Here is an 18,143-nt window from a genome sequence, read left to right as displayed (position 1 = left end):
TTCACCTGCTCGTGGTCGCTGACCGGTTCTCCAAGGCCTGCCGCTTTGTCCCTCTCCGAGGCCTCCCACAGCTCTGGAAACCGCGGGCGCTCTTCCATCACGTCTTCCGCAACTCGGCCTCCCTGAGGAGATAGTGTCTGACCGGGCTCTCAGTTCACCTCACATGTCTGGAGGCGTTTTCCGGCTACTGGGAGTCACCGTCAACCTGTCGTCCGGTTACCACCCCCAGTCGAACGGCCAGACCGAGCGGAAGATCCAAGAGCTGGGGAGGTACCTGAGGTCATATTGCCATCAGGACCAGGAGGAGTGGAGCCGGTTCCTGCCCTGGGCGGAGTACGCCCAAAACTCGCTGCGCCAAGACACCACAGGTCTCACGCCTTTTCAATGCGTGTTGGGGTTCCAACCCCCACTGTTTCCCTGGTCCGACGAGCCCTCCAACGTGCCCGCTGTGGACCACTGGTTTCGGGAGGCGTCCGGACATGGGATGCTGCACACACTCAGCTGCGCAGGGCAGTGAGGGAAACCCGCGACATGCGGATGCACGGTCGGAAGCCCCGCTTACAGGCCCGGAGACTGGGTCTGGCTATCCACCAGAGATCTCCGACTGCGGCTTCCCTGTCGGAAGTTGAGCCCCCGGTACATCGGGCCGTTCAGGATTGAAAGGCAGGTCAACGAGGTGGCATACCGTCTGGAACTCCCGCCACAGTACCGGATACACCCCACCTTCCACGTGTCACTTCTCAAGCCACACCATCCACCGACTGCCCAACGCCCCAGCGAGGTCAGGCCCCCTCCGCCTGAAGTGTTGGAACAACCCTCGGTCTATACGGTACGGGAGGTGCTGGACTCTCGTCGTCGAGGCAGGGTGCTGGAATACCTCGTGGACTGGGAGGCTACGGCCCTGAGGAACGGTCATGGGTGGCGAGGCAGAACATCCTGGATCCAGCGCTCCTAGAGGAGTTCCACGCTGCTCATCCGCTTCGGCCAGCGCCCGGGTCGGGTCGACCCAGGCGCAGGGTTAGCGTCGGGAGCCGCCCCTGGGGGAGGGGGTACTGTCAGGGATCCACCAGCCACACCTTCACTTATCACTCCAAGCCACTCTCCCACTTACTAATCAGCTACACCTGGCCCTCATCAGCTCCCATGCTATATAACCTCCGTCCCTCCACCAGCTCATTGTCCGTTCTACAGCTTAGGCGATAGAACACTGTCGGACTACTTTGCATTGTTTATTTGTTTTGCTTCTGCCTGATCACCGCTCTTACCTGGTTTAGCAAACCTGGGGTTTCCTTAATTTTGTGCCTTTCTCATTAAAAGCCTTGTGGAATCTACTTCGGTTTCCGGCACGTTCTTTGCCTGACAACAGTACAGTTTTTTCTTTATTCTCATACATCCTTTTTTGTAATATTGAGTAGCAGACAAACAGCGACAGATAATTACATCTTGTCAGTCTCAAGTACTTGGGCTGTGTTCCAATTGTACACTACCCTACTCAATAATAATTAGTATGTCAGTACACCATTGGTATCATTACTATTTAGATAGATCATTTAGTTAGAAGGTGCATTTTGAGATGCAACCTTGAACACTCACTTGCAACCATTAGATAACACTGGGCAGAGGAATCCCACACACTGAAATGTTTTACTGGGTGTGGCATTTATCAATAATAGCTCTTCAGATCCAAAAGTTTTTATGCAATAGATTACTGAATAATCGATTAATTTATAAAACACAGTTTAATAGCTTCAAAGCTCTCTCATACAATGATGGTTACTTAAAAAAAATGACTTATGATTTACGAGTTTTACAAAGCTTTGTGAATAATCAATGTCCTAAAGGGTTAAACCTGCAATTGTGGAGGGTTGATTACTTTATTCATATCTGCTTACTCCAATTTTAAGGCAGAAGCAAGTGCAGATATTTAAATTCTTAGTAATTCTTTGTTTATTGGGAAATATATTTCAGGTCCTTTATTCTGAGTAATTGAACACTAGACTTCCTCTTAGACTGCATTTTAATTCTTGATGCTTGTTTAACATTTGACTTTCATATCAGAAACACTCATAAAACCCTCTCCTAATGAATGAGAACACACCCACAGTAGTATATTATTTAGTCTTACAAGATATAAAAGAATTATTATACACATTTATTGAAACTCCAGAACGTGGCAGCCTTTACCAGGTAAAGAAAGTCAGTGCATGTAGCAGCAGTAATATTTGTTTTACTTTAGCTTTGTGGTCTACATTAATTACACAGTTTTGCTTATGAAATTCAAATCCCTTAATTCCGTAGAGCCTACATCTTATTACAGTATTGGAGCTCAGTTGACGCAACTTACTAAATACTTACAATGACTAGCATCTCAGGTGCTGCTCTCTTTAGCTTTATCTTTATAGAATAACAAATTAACTGAAGATGCTGTATAGATTGCAGAAGACAACATAAAAAAAGGATTATAAATTATTGTTGTAAGATTCACTATTATAATGTTTTATCCTTAATGTTTATTTAAAAATATCTTTTTTATTTAGATAAATACACATATCAATTAGATTAAATCAATATTCACAGCGGGTTTTTATGACTGTACAAAGTTTTCTGCTGATCAGAATTCTGCCTTTAAGTGCTTGATATTGAGGAGTACATTTTTATTCTTTATATCTTTATATGCCTTCTCTTCAGGTTTTTTTTTCTGTTGCTGCTAAAATATTAATGCACCAAAAATCATATATTTTCACTGTTCATTTTGTTTGACTTGAGGAAGATCCTCCATAGTAAGAGACAGACAGAGAGAGAGAGAGAGAGAGAGAGAGAGAGAGAGAGAGAGAGAAATGCAATATAGAGGGTTTTTCGCTTGCAGTTTTACGACAAATACTTAATGAAAAAACCCCATGGGGGTGATAGAATCCTATATTTAATTAAGGATTTATAAAATATTTAATATGGAAGAGAGAATTTTAGCTCTCTGTCCATGTCTATTGAGAAACTGGAGGCTGCAATAGAAGGTGAATAATAATGAAGAGAAAAAGAAGGGAGGAAGAGAGATGGCTGATGGTGCTATGGGGTGGTAGATCAAGGAAAATGGCTTTCAGTGACATTAGAAAAAAAAAGTCCTGGCAGATTTATAAGGGCTTTTGAAGTTTGCTCTTAAATTCCTATGTTTAGTCTTACCTTTAGAAAAGGGTCATGGGAAATTGAAAGGATAATTCCAGACTTTTTTTTTTTAATTTACCAAAGTTCTGCTAGAAGTTTAGAGACACTGATCACGAATCAATGCAAACAAGTTTTTGATAAAAAAATTATAATAATTTCCAGTTGATGACATGCCGTAAAAAAAACTGGTTTGATGATTTATTATACATTTCTTTCTATTTCTAAAGCTCTTGAAATGTAGATCATGTGTGAACAAGATCAATGGTTTAATATGATATGTGCATTGTTATGCCCATGGGAAATCTGGAAAGTTACTTTCAGTAAGACTTAATTCTTCCATTATGATTGTTGTGATAACAGATTTGTAAGTGCCTGCCCCCTTATACCAATTTCACTTCTGACTGGCAGATCCACTCAGACTCAGACGAAGGTGATGGCTCCATCAAGTACACCATATCTGGTGAAGGCGCAGGGACTATCTTCATCATTGATGAGGTCACGGGGGACATTCATGCCACTGAGAGGTTGGACCGTGAGGAGAAAGCCTTCTACACGTTACGAGCACAGGCTCGAGATCGCCAGAGTGACGCGCCACTTGAACCCGAGTCTGAGTTTGTCATCAAGGTCCAGGATATCAACGACAGCGAACCCAAATTCCTGGAAGGGCCGTACATCGGAAGTGTGGCTGAGCTGTCCCCGATCGGTAAGAGAAAACCTTTTTTGATTTTTTTTTTTTTTAAGCCAAAAGTGAATTCATAAATGAAAATCACAGTTCTATTTTATTCAAACTGTATTACATGAAACTAGCAAATGTCATTTGGTTCAATTCATTTGAATGTTTTAATTTTATTTAAATACATTACATTATTGCTGTCAAATCTAAATAATTAAAAAATCCTGTGTCAGTGAGACATTAATGAACAGAACATGCTGGTTAGTTTACAGGAATAAGAGAACTGTTGCTTCACTAATTCCTGACTGCTGTTTTTTTTGACAAGTGGAAATGTGCTTACTTGTGTTGTGTAAACTTTTACTGCAGACAGCCTCTTGTGTCTGTCTGTACAGACATATTTATTCATGGGATTCTGCTTTTCAATTTCCTACCGAATGCTATTTGTTTATTAGAATAAAATAGGGGCAGGTTACAGTCTTCCCATCTCTCTACAACAGTGAACGTACTGATTGGAATTAATTCCTGCTTCCTCAGCAAAGCGGAGGCTGAGCCAGCGGCAGCACTTTTCTCTGATGAGGAGGAGAGAGAGTAAGACAAAGTGAGGGAGGGAGAGTAGTTAATGTTTGTGCCATCTTCACTTCCCCTCCCCCTTGTTTCTCCACCTCTTGCATTAGCCAAGCACACTGTTCATGTTTTATACATTAAACTGAGCAGCAAGTCTAATGAGATAACATCGCTGCTTTGTTAGCATTTTAATGTTTTGCTCTCTTGTCGTGCAATTGTTAATGTCGTCAATGTAAGCGTCTCCGTGATAAGGTCACGCCTCACTGTCAGAGCGAGGCAGACTGATAGCCCCAGTCAGAGAGAAAGAAGAATAGTTGCCTCACTTTACCTTGACACTCCAAGATGAATGGATACGTTTCAGAAAGTAATGTTATGTAGTAGGTTTGTTTCTTTTCAGTTGCTTGAACACAAAGCAACAATGTAGACAGTCAACCACAACATTTTACCTGTAGCTGAAAGTTTTTTTTTTTTTTTTATATATTTATAGACTTCTTCATAAAGCATCTCCGAAATATGTACAAAGTACATTATTTTTACTATATCAATACAATTATATTATCCAATATAGAGACATAATATTTTCAAGGTTGTCCTTAAAGGCAGTAAACCGAGTTTGCATTTATTTTTATATTCTATGTCTTACATCACTGTCTGCATCAGGTGAAAAGACAACCTTTTTTGTTTGTTTGTTTTTTAAAGATCCTCATCACAACAGTGAAATATAAAGACAGTTCCATGTCTTATCACAAAACCCATTTCCCAGCTCATGGTCACCGGGTTACTAATTCAGTTCACCAATTTACAATAACTGGCAAGATAAGTAATATATCCCCACAACAAATGCCAGGTATAAGTCTTGCTTCCGCTTTGTGCCAGTGATGATTCTAAACCTCTATACTGCTATCTGCTATTCATTTACTGTATATGGTTTGCTTAAGCTTACCATCTAATCTTTGCTTACTTGGCACTTCTAAGTTCAACTGACATTTCGCCCAGTTAATATTCTTTTCTGGGAAAAGGGGGGGAAAAATCCACCCCATATACTAATATTTTAATAGGCTTCTAACATTATATGTAAGTGTCAATCAGCACTGCACATATTGAGATGGCAATACTTTTCCACTCTTTTATGCAAAATCATTCTATCCATCAAATCCTAAGTATGTCTCCTGCACAGTCTGCATCATGTCACTCCACAGATTTTCAGTTGGATGCAGGTCTGGGCTCTGGCTAGGTCATTCAAAAACATTGATTTTTTTGGTGGGATAAGCCGTTCCATTGTTACAGAAATACTTTTAGCGCTCTTCTGATCGATACATTTCAACAAGGGAGATACCATACATCCTTTGGGAGCTCTTTGTGGACCACGGATTAGGCTGTCAAATGAAACCAGGATGGTGTGAGGGAATTCTTACATTAACAACTGATCTTTTATATAAACAGAATCATTTCATTGAGCTGTATGATAGTTATTATTGTACATTATATTGAAAGTAATTGGATCATTCTGAAACATAGTCACATCCCCAATTGTAAAAAGGTGTACTCACTTAATAAAACCAGGTTAACTCTTTTCATTTTTCTTATTTTTCACTGAATGTTTCTGATTGCTTTTCACTTATCTTCTTATGTTATTATTACACATTGATGGAAAAGTTCCCACATAATGTTTCTGACAAAACATTTAAAAAAAGAAACATTTTAACAGGGTGTAGACTTCATAACTATCATATTCGATGCATGTTTGCACCTCTGAAATACAATTCACTGCCACTCAGAACAAAAAAAAAAAGAATATTTTTAAAATCAATTTTAATGGCAGATGAGAAAATCAATATATGCGTGAATTTTGAATGATTAGCAGTAAGCACTCCCATCCTCTTTATCTCATATTAGTAATTATTCTGGCAGCATTCTCATCTTGAATTTCATGTCTGTAATGTGAGCAGTATGGCCATAGATCTGAAAGACCAATTTCCACATGGTGTTGAACATAGGAGACTTTTACTTTCACATCTGTGAAGTGACATTCCCTTCTCACTGGATTAGCACTATCACCTAGGGTGTTCATAAATTGTGTGTGAGGTGCACGGGATCCTCTGTAGCTACAAAGTCTGTGTGTGTACTCCCTTTTTTCTAGACAATTGGCTACTGTGCAGACAGTCCCATCAGCAGGTGTTTAGCCAGACAAATGTCCTGATTGCACATGCGGAAGTTCTAGGACTAAAAGGCAATCACAGTTCTTTTGCAGACTGTTCTATGGCATGAGGCAATGGCATTTGAGAGTTCTTGATGAAGCCCCCTGGCATCTCAATTATTGATGCAGTCATGAAATTGCAAGTGGCCACTATACAGACTGTACATATTGTTCCACATCTGGCTAGGACGTTCTTGCTGTGTATATTAATTAACTAAAAAATATGTATGCACATCTTACTAAATGCATATGCCACATAACATGTGTGTCACTAGTGTGCACACTGAGACACTGGTCCAGCTTTTTTCTTTTGTAAAAAAACATATTAAATTATAAAATTTGTGTAGCTGGCAAAAAAGTAAGTACACCCTAAGTGATGACAGCTGTATGTCCTATAACCATGCAAAGCCACATGTCCTATTCATCATGATAATGTTTTTGTCTGCTTGACAGAACCATACAAATTTGTGTATTTTGTATTAGAGCAGTTAAACTTGGGTGCTTTGAGTACAACTCTCTCATACTGAAAACTGGAAGTTCAACATGGCACCTCATGGCCAAGAGCTGTCTGAGGATTTGAGAATTAGAATTGTTGCACTACACAAACAGTTACAGTGCATTGGCCAGGGTCATGGAGAGGTTTTTCATTTGGACAGGCTCCACTCAGAAGAGGCCTCGCAAGGGTCGATCAAAGAAGTTGAGTCCACTTGTTGTGTGTCAGGTACAGAAGTTGACTTCACAAACAGACGTAACACAGGTTGCAGAAGTGGAAGGTCCACCTGTCAGTGCTCAGACAATATGCAGCAAGTCTTTTTGCATGGCCTTTGTCTCAGAAGGAAACCTCTTCTAATGCTGCCTCACAAGAAAGCCTGCAAACAAAATGTTGAAGACAACCTGTACAAGAGCATGAATTGCTGGAATTATGTCCTGCGGTCTGATGAGACTAAGATAAATTGTTTAGCTCAGATGGTGTCCAACATGTGTCATCCAACATAGCATCATGGTCTGGGGCTGCATAAGTGCTGCTGCTGGTACAGTAAATCTTACAGTATTGTATATCTGATTTTTATTTCTATAGTATTGTCTTTTAAGAACATATAATAAAATGATTGCTGAAATGTGAGGAGTTTACTCACTTTTGTGAGATAATGTAGCTATATGATTTTCTTCCATGACTGCTTCAACATTTTAGGAAACGTGTTCATGATCCTATTCTATTCGAACACTCGAATGTTCCACCTATGCATGTTCTTTACTCCATGCCTTTACCCATCAAATCAGACTTGCAATCCCCCCATGTGACATCATAGATTATAAATTATTAGTTCATCTCCTGAGATTGATGCTGCCATGGATGAATGTGCATTAAGGTTCAGACACACTTGTGAGTATGCATGCAGCAGCTACACATTGCATTCAGGCAAGTGGAAAGCTTTCTCTCTATGTGCAAAACACTGGGAATGAGCCCATTATGTTTCACAGAAAACAATGTTTTGGAGATTTGCCAAAGTAAACTAAAAGCATTTCTTCTGGGTCTATCCTAAAGTGTCTGTGGGCAGGATTGTCTGATTACTGGGGACAGATTGGCTATTTACCGTTAGGAGCACATGAAATAGACAATTCTTTGTAGTGGTATATAACATCAGCAGTCTTCATGCCAGCCTGTCTTTGTATTAAATGTTTTTTTTTTTTGCTGGTCATCAAAAATTGTACACATTATTGATTGGTGATGTCTGTGCTACTGACAAGATTTACAGTATTTTGTGTATGTGACCAAATCCAGCATTTATTATAATAATAGTAATATATCTGTAAAATTCCAAACATAGATAGTAGTAATACAATGGCTCAATCTGACAACTTCAGGTTGCTGATAGTTGTGTAATGGTAATCAGAATCAGAATCAGAAATAGCTTTATTACCAAGTATGCTTACACACACAAGGAATTTGACTTGGCATCAGCAGCTTCCAGTGCAGGAGAAGTACAGCCATAGTGTAACAGAATATTAAACCAGACAGTTAAATAGTGCAACTATTACAAATAGACCATTTGGATTCTGTGTACAAATTTGACAGTTATGATGAAAAATGTGTAGTTATGAATATTTTAATTGTTCATGCTGAGGCGGGAAAAGCCTGTTTTTGTGCCTGGCTGTTCTGGTGGACAGTGCTCTGTAGCGCTGACCAGAAGGCAACAGTTCGAAGAGAGAGTGGTTTGGGTGTGTGGGGTCTAAAGTGATTTTTTTAGCCCTTTTCTCCACTCTGGATGAGTAAAGATCTTGGAGATTGGGTAGTGGGGCACCAGTAATCCTCTCAGCAGTCCTGACTGTCCGCTGTAGTCTTATGATATCTGATTTAGTAGCCAAACCAGACAGTTATAGATGTACACAGGACAGACTCAATGATGGCTGAGTAGAATTGTTTCAGCAGCTTCTGTGGCAGGTTGGTGTACCTTTGCTGGGCAAAGATGGTGTTGCCCAGAAACTTGAATGATTCCACTGTTGTTACAGTGCTGTTCATGATGGTAAGTGGGGGGAGTGCTGGGAGATTTCTCCTGAAGTCCATGATCATCTCCACTGTTGAGCGTGTTGAGCTCCAGGTTGTGGTGGTTGCACCAAACAGCCTGATCTTTAACCTCTTGTCTGTAAACAGACTCGTTTTCATCCTGGATGAGGCCAATGACTGTGGTGTTGTCTGCAAACTTCAGGAGCTTGACAGAGGAGTTTTTAGAGGTGCAGTAATTTGTGTAAAGTGAGAAGAGCAGTGGGGAGAGACCGCAACCTTGGGGAGCACCAGTGCTGATAGTGAGAGACCCAGCCTCACTGTCTGCTGCCTGTCTGTCAAGAAGCTGGTGATCCACAGACAAATTGGGGTGGGCACAGAAATCTGGGACAGACAATTGGACAGTTTGGTAATGGCAAAGGCATCAGTGGTTTCCTGGGGCTCTTTAATCCCAGTGCCCCATTACATGTGGGGTCCTTTAATCACAGTCAACCAAGGCCATGGACTGTCTAAATACTGTTGCTGACCATTTTTATTTCTCAGTGGCAGAGGTTTCTAAGCCTTTTACACAAACAACACCAAATTAATAATATTAATTTCTGCAATTCTATGCCTTGATCATTCTTCAGTGCTACAGTACTGTAATGTGAATATGCTGAGAGACAGCCTGGGAGTTCTATATATTGCCAAGTTGGAGTCCTTTTTCTCAATTAATATTGCAAATATATATATATATTTTTAACATTTCAAAAGCTGATTTGTAAAATCAATTATTGAAATAAAGGAGAGTAAGTTTCTTTTGCAATTCTCTCTAAGAAACTTGTTTTCTCTAGTGAATCATCCCGTGGTTTGAGATTTCTACCCTTCTCTATGGTCACTATTTACTTATTTAATGGGCTGTTTCCAGCATGCACAAAAGCACAAGCCATCTCAAACTGAGTTCAGTGGGTTCTTCATTGGCTTCAATCTTTTTACCAGATCTGATTCAATAAAACACCTTTAAGATGTGTTAGAATGGGAGATTTACAGCAGGGACCAGAATCAAAATGTAACATCTTGTGGAATCTATGTTCATGGGACTTCTACCTAGTATTAGTATAATGTATTTAATAAAGTGGCTGGTAGGCATATATACTATTTTATATATATATATATATATATATATATATATATATATATATATATATATATATATATATATATATATATATATAATAGTATTTCACTATTCAGACCTGTCAAACAAAGGCTGCATGTTTAGGGGCAAAAATACTTTAATTTCTTAAGCTTTTTAGTGCTACAAAGATTATAACTGACCATTATTTCAGTGGTCTCAGCTAATCAGGCTAATTTTCACATGACAGACAAATTTAATTTAATTATGTGGCCTGAGCAGCGGTACTTTTGCAATGAATCCTACAAATGTGTAAACCGACTGATCTGTGGAAATATGAAATTTAATCACAGCTATTGGCTGAGCATGAGCACCACTGTGTTTTATTACTGCGGCAGGGAATGCTCCGTTATAATAATAAAAGCATAATCACAGACAAGCCCACAGAATTCTTATTTCCCCATGCCATGCTCGGCCTTGTTACCAGTATCTTTTACACTCACTGTATCGGGCCTTTTCTCAAAATGTAAACAAAAGTTTGATTTGTTTGTATGTACAGTAATGTAGAATGCTTTGTAGGTCCTTCTTAAATAATGCAGCATGTGTAAGTTTAAACTCAGAAAATTAGACAAGTAGAGGGGAATATGTTTACATATGTTTATATTGTCGAAGGCTGGGTGAAGAGGGTTCAGCTCCGACTATGGTTAAGCTTTAGAAAAATAATGCTGTTGAGATTAAAGTTTGCAATAAATAAATGGAAAAGATCTACTAAGGTCTAATAAAGTTCTACTTTAGTCGCATAAATCAATAATTTTTTGTATAGCATGCTTTAACATATAAAAACAGCAAGTTTTATTGGTTTTTTTCTCTAGCCATTTTCCGTTTAGGCATTTTTATTTGTATCTTAAGTTAAAAGAGGAGAACCTTTTTTTCCAGTGACAGAAAGCAGAAACTATAAACAAAAACGATATCTGCCAAGATATTGGCAGATATTTCAGAGTTTTAATTATTGTATTACTGATCATAGATGAATTTGGAAGTAGAACAAAACAACATTACTATCACCTACTTGTTACTGTTTTGTATGTGAAGTATTTTAATTTGAATTACATTTTAAATTAAAATATTTTTTTTCCTTTTAAAAGAGTTAGAAAAATGTGTTTATACCTTGACATTTCTGAGCCTTTCACATTTTAAATATTAACTTGCCATTACAATTTTACATTTAATTTACTAATTACTGTGAGCTTGCTTTATAAATGTGTATCTACTAATTCATTATTTATACTTATTTAATTGCAGCATGTCCACCATTACATCTGAAAAGATTTGTAAAGACTTCATGAATCTAGCTCATTGCAGACCCATGCAGTAATGGAGCACATTTAATAATGATTTGCAGGACATTTATTAAATCTATTTATCTAAAGACTAACATTTTAGACTGGCATAGCTAGTAAACTCACATAGTAATATCTTTAAACTACTTTGCCAATTTAAGTCTTTAAGTAAGAAATATTTGGCATAATTTGCTATGATGTCATTTGAATGTTGACTGTTTTTGTTTCTATATACTGTATAAATAATATATACCAAACTCCACCAGCCTGAGCTCTGCAATTAAAATACCACCCTGGGACCCACATTCCACTCGAGATTGTTCTGTACCTGCTAATGGAATTACCAAGAAATTATCAGCAAGGGTGTGAATTCCTTTGGAGAAGATTGAATTTCAGTCTACAAGAAGCCATGGGGCTTTGTCTACCCACGTTCCTCTGCTCAGATTTAACTCAGTTTACTTTTTAACCATAAACAGAGAGATAGCCATTATACTAAACACATATGTCTTAGGTTGGAATAATAAGTGGAGGTTGAGTATAATATGTAAAGCTTTGGTCATGCAACAGGATAAATACAGTTTAAGAATCTACATCATTGGGTCGAATGTTTTGAATGCATTGTCCATGATCTGAAATACGTGTGTAATCTGTCAAATTGATCGGCGGGGTGAGGTCATGACCAGGAAGCTATTAAAAGCACATATAGTGGAGCTTTGCGAGTCTGAGGTCGAGAAGCTCATGGAGGATCTAGCTTGGCCGGCCGATGAGCTGAAAGCCCCTCCATCCAGCAAGCTTGATGAGCGCCTTCTGCCACCGGAATCACAGCCTCCACGTCAGGATCTACCATTCTTTCTGGACCTGTACACTGAGGTGTCAATGTCCTGGGCGAAGCCTTTTTTCGGCCCATCCTTTAGCCCCAAAGCGGTGTTATGCTTTAACGTCAAGGGGCTGAAAGAACATGGTTATGGGACGGTGCCCCAGGTTGAAGAGAGGCTAGTTATTGATCTCTCCACGGGTGTCGCATTTTGTTTACATCGGCACTGATTGGTAAGGCATACGCCTCAGAAGGTCAGACCACTGCATGCCTGCACACCATGACGGTGTTGCAGGGGTATCAGGCCGACCTGCTACAAAAGCTGGACGTGGGGGGCATCTCAGGAGGCCAGGAGGTGCAGGCCATTACCCGGTCTATGGCTGCCCTAGCCTTGACAGGGAGGCACCTATAGCTTACCCTGTCGAGTTGTCCGACAGGGATAGGGCCTACTGCTGGACACCCCCTTACGCTGACTGGCCTATTTGGAGACTTAATCAATGACTCAATCAGCTGCACGTCCAGCTTCAGCGTGCACCCTCCTCAGTTTCCACCCAGCATCGTAGCGAACCTGGAGAGCTTGCTGCCTTTTTCAAGGTCCCTGGAGCTCTAGGTGTATATATAAATTAACAAACCAATAAACACGCATAGTTATATTTCATACATATTTTGACTCTATTTATGATACTGATATTGCATTTTATCTTTAGCAAGCCCATGTTAATACACACTCCATTTAACTGAGTTTACATGGGACATCAAAGCACACAAGATGGCAGAGTGAGAGCAATTACAACCCCCTTTTAATTAAACTTGGATCAAAATCAGATTACGAATAAAAAGAAACTTAAATTATATGATGTTATAATAATGTCATAATATTTTATGCCGGGGGTACCGACAATTTCGATTTTCTTTTTCGTGGTGGAGAGTTTATACAGTAGGTCTGATGTCAGTTTGCTGTATTTTGAACTCAGTTTTATGACAATGCTGAAACCATGGTGAATCTGTCAAGCAAAACTATAATTATTATTATTTTCATTAAAAACAAGCTTATATGACATATTACTTATGGGAGAAAACACATCCATCAGTTTTTCTGGCAATGGATGCCATAGAACTTTACAGTTCACAGTACTGTATAACCAAGTATACAGTAGGTTTACTGGTCGGCACTATCTTGGTTTTGTGTCTTGTCTTGTGTTGTCTGTCTGTACTGTTTTTTGTCTGCACTGTTTGCACCAGGTTGCACTCGATGCACTTTATGTAGCTTGTGTTGTGTTGTAGCTTTATGTTATTGTTTACTGTAGCACCAGGGTTCCGTAGGAACATTGTCTCATTTTTACTGTGTACTGTGTACCACTGTGTATAGTAGAAATTACAATAAAAGACTCTTGACTTGACTTGACTTGATCAAATTTGAGTAAAAAGCTCACAAAAGTGTAATCCATAGCTTTTCTAATTTATTTTAATTCAATATGTGAAATAAAGGACTTTGGGTCATGAGTGCAATTTCTTAGTTTATTGATATAATTATTAATTTAATATAGTTATTCTCATGAGCTCCTGCTAAATTACTTCAGTTTTGTGGCATAAATCCTGGGGCATGACTGTTAAATGACCTTCATTATTCATAAAATAATGGAAAATCAAAGTCAAGGTATGAGTTTTATTTTATTATTTACTAAACTGTTACTTAATAAATAACAAATAATGCTGGATACATTAATGTCTAGTTTCCATAATAATCAAAGCTCTTTTTTATAAACAGACATCCCTCTCTGAATGCAATCAAGTGTCCATGTATCTTCTGGTCATTTAATTTTTATTTAAGAAGGAGAATATAAAACATTAAAAAGGATCTTTATTTTAATTTTCTTTTTTAATAATTTAGAACAAAAAAACAAAATAGTTTCTTCGTGGATGCACGGAAAAGAAAATCGAGGGGAAACAAAAAAGGCCTTGATTTTTGCATGTATAATTGAAGAAGCAATACATCTTTTATTAGGTATGAGCTATTTTACATTGATTGTTTTTTCCTGATATCTACAATATTTAACAAAAATCTTTTTAAATTACCGTAATTTCCGGACTATAAAGGGTACCCAAATATAAGCCGCACCCACTGAATTTTACAAAGATTTTTTTAACATAAATACGCCGAACCTGTCTATAAGCCGCAGGTGTCTACATTGAAACTAATGAACATTACACAGGCTTTAATGAAAGACAGTGTCTGTTACACGACTTGTATCTAAACAGTAGCCTACCAAGAAAGTCATTTCCTTTCACAACAATTTCTCTCAAAAGTTTTTCTTTTAGCATCGTCGTACGTTTAAAAATCACCATCGGTGAAGCTTTTTCCTCCTGATGCCGTGCAGCTCAGAATACAAGTGAGGTGCATTTTATATGCCCGGTTGTTTTCAGCGTGACTAATGATTCGCATTTCCTGTGGACAGTCCGAGTGAGCGGCAGGTCAAACGTCAGAGGAACATCATCCATATTAATGCAATACAATAGTACAATAATACAATAGTTCCTTATTACTATTACTTATATACTAAATATATATTGCATATAGTCTGGGCTCGCCTGCTTGTATATAATAGTTCAGTTTTATGAATTAGGGGTGTACTGAATTTGTTCTTTGAATATAATTTTACTCCACATTAAGCGATTACTAAAACATGTAAAACAATAAAAAACATATAACTTTGCACGCTGTCTTCATCATCTGTGTCACAAACGGGGCTTGAACCCAGTTACTCAAGCGAGAAGTAGACACTCTAGTGCAGAGCCAAACCCTGGATTGAGGACTAAAACACAAATGTTGGAAAATAACACTCCCAAAAATTATATTTCAAAAGGTAAAAGTCTCAAAAATGAAAAAAAGGACAGAGCAATAATGACGTCCACACAACATAGCATGTAACAGGAGATGACATAACTTTACAACTAAACACAAACACTAAGTTTTAAAAAGATGTGAGAATCTGAGAGATGGCAGGGGGGTCGGGAAACAAACTAATTGAAATAGCACACCTGTTAGGAAACATAAGCAACGTAAAATAACAGCAGAGACGGCACAGGTATACCCAGTCACTGACTCCCTCTGTCTCATCCATGTTAGCTCCATACATTTTGTTGCCTGCTGCATTGCTTGATGTTAGCTTATTTGGCTAGCCTACATTTGTGATTGGTGATAAGAAGAAAATGATACACCAATGGTAGGTTAAAAAAAAGTCATGCAATGACAAGACATAGGTTGATAACTGTGCGCAAATAGAAGAAAAAATATTGATCATGTCACCAAATAAATTAAAATTAAGTAATAAGCCTGGTGTGAAAATTGAAGAAGTAGAAAGTACAGATTTTTATGTGAAAAATCTAATGAGTGAAAGTAAAAAGTAAAAAAAAATAAATAAATAGGGAAGTAAAGTACTGATACAAGAAAAATCCACTAAAGTACAGTAACAACGTATTTGTTACTTGCCATCTCTGCATAAAGGATTACATAGCATCAAAAACACAGATTCTTAACACTGAATGTATTTTGGTAATAATTGTTTTCTATGGGCATAGAATGCTTAAGGTTTAAGTTAAAGTATGAATAGGGTGTACAATTTGGCTTTATGTCATCAGAAATGTCTTCTGGCAGCCAATGTACATATGTTTGTTTTCCGTAGTTTGTTCTAGAGTATTAAAAGAAAATAAAATAACTGTCCTTTTTCATTTTTCATATTTTCTTTCTAAAATGAAATTGAATGACTAGAAGTTACATAGACAGTAGTCAGAGTCAGAGCTATTGGGAATCTCTTAAATTTAAATGCAAATTCTGAAACAAATGTATTAAAATTCGAAATTAAAATTACAATAAAAAAATATGTTTATAGAATAGACTGCTAAATACATCTCTTTGAGCCTTTAGAGCATTAAATTTCTTCTAGCTAGGCTTTGCTTCACTATTAAATCATATGCTGTCTTTAAACAGGGGAAATGGGGGAAGGGGAGTGCTGATTATTTCAGTGTACATAACCATTACATAAATATTGAAATGAAAAAAGAGCTGTACTTACCAATATGCTGAATTATTCTTTTGTACAATCTTATTATATAAAATTGCATTAAGGCTTACAGGTGTTTCATCGTGTCTTTTCATGGATAGACTATACAGCTTTCCTTTAAATAACAAGCCAAACAATGGTGGGGTCTGAAATGTTGTTTTTGAAAGCTGAAAGCTACTAGTTCACATTGAGGGCCACAGTTTTCAGATCAACTCTGAAACATGACTTTAAATCTCATGCATTATATGCTTGTTCAGAAGTGCTGAGGTCATTACCATTTTGCATGGGTATACTTTGTACTTTTTCCTCGCTTTGTGAAAGGACTACATTAGTTTTAACGACGCAAGGATGTTAAAAGGCTGTTTTGCTGATCCTTTAAAGGGCCGAGAGAAAAAGAGATGCTCACTTCTGTTGGACTTGACTAAAAAAAAAAAAAGGTGGTGCTGACATCATTTTTGCTGGATATACACCAAACACAGATGATGTTATTTACCTGTATGCAGAATGAAAAGACAACCAAGTGTATAGGATCGAAAGAACCAAAAAAGGATAATTTGTGTATTGGTTATAACATATTTCCAACCTTTGTATGTTTAACCATTTGTGTACAGTACTGTGGAAAAGATTGAAAGGCCCCCGAAGTAGCAGGTCTGAAAAAAATAAGTAAAAAAAAAAAATGTAAAAATTAATTTTCATTAAAAAACACTGTATATTATTTACGAAGGAATCTTTACTTTACATAACGTGTCTTGGAGAGTTGCGTGAATATATTCGAATATACAGTATATGGCCTTCAGATTTCCAGCACACTTTATATTGTAGCATGCCACACTGTGCACACAAAAAATCTCAAGAACCAATATATTAGTACACATATTTCAGTTTTTTCTTTGCATTAATAAAATACAGAAGCTCTAGTTTCTTATAGTATTGGTTTAAAATCTTACACTTTGAATTAGATATACTTTATTGATCTCTTGGGGGAAATTATTGCTTTAATGCAGCAGCAGGTTACACAAACAGTAATGCAACAATTTCTCCAATGGGATCAATAAAGTATATCTAATTCAATGTGTAAGATTTTAAACCAGTACTATAAGAAACTACATAGTATTTACATATTATGTACATGCCACTGAATAAATGTCCTCTCTTGCCCCCCTGAGATGTTTATACCATCTTCATCTTATGCTGCAAAAGAGCTGTTTGATCTGGCATAAGCTGCAGCTGATGGATGGACGCTACATGATTGATGCTCTAGTTTGTAGGAGACCTTAGCCACAGACATACAGCATAGGTCATGAAGGCCGTGCCAATGCTGTCTTGTTTCCAATTTAATGCTATCCATGTTGATTGGCAGCGTTCCCTCTGACCTAGTGATTCATCTGCCACAAACGGTGCAAATGAGATACAGTCACAGCCAAGACACATTTTTTAGATCAAGAAAGCTACTATATATACAATAATATGCTTTTTGGCACAATTAAACCCTGGAAATCCTTATTAGCTACTGCCTTACCTTGCCTTATTAGCTACTGAACAACTGAACTACTGAACAAATATGGTGATTGATTTGCACAAAATATTTTACCAACCAAAAAGCCTTTCTGTAAAATAACCTGATGTGGATGCAGTAGGGAAGGAGAGGTCAGGTCAGAAGCACTCACGCAAAGTCCAGGGATTTTTTTAGAAGGGAGTTCCTGACCCAAGAGAAACCA

At 38.0% G+C, this 18,143-nt stretch overlaps 1 protein-coding gene across 3 annotated transcripts in view; it reads left to right on the top strand.

The window, feature by feature from the left end:
• Nucleotides 1-18,143, top strand: part of LOC124388521 (cadherin-22) — a 245,675-nt gene that overhangs the window by 129,669 nt on the left and 97,863 nt on the right. For all 3 annotated transcript variants that reach the window (XM_046853228.1, XM_046853229.1, XM_046853237.1), the window contains exon 3: nt 3,568-3,862. In XM_046853228.1, the coding sequence (XP_046709184.1) occupies nt 3,568-3,862 (295 nt within the window). The remainder of the gene's footprint in view (nt 1-3,567; nt 3,863-18,143) is intronic.

Source organism: Silurus meridionalis, chromosome 1 (genome assembly GCF_014805685.1).
Source record: "Silurus meridionalis isolate SWU-2019-XX chromosome 1, ASM1480568v1, whole genome shotgun sequence".
NCBI classification, from domain to species: Eukaryota; Metazoa; Chordata; class Actinopteri; order Siluriformes; family Siluridae; genus Silurus; species Silurus meridionalis.
Note: the sequence above shows the minus strand (reverse complement) of the source record. Positions and strands in the feature narration are given on the sequence as shown.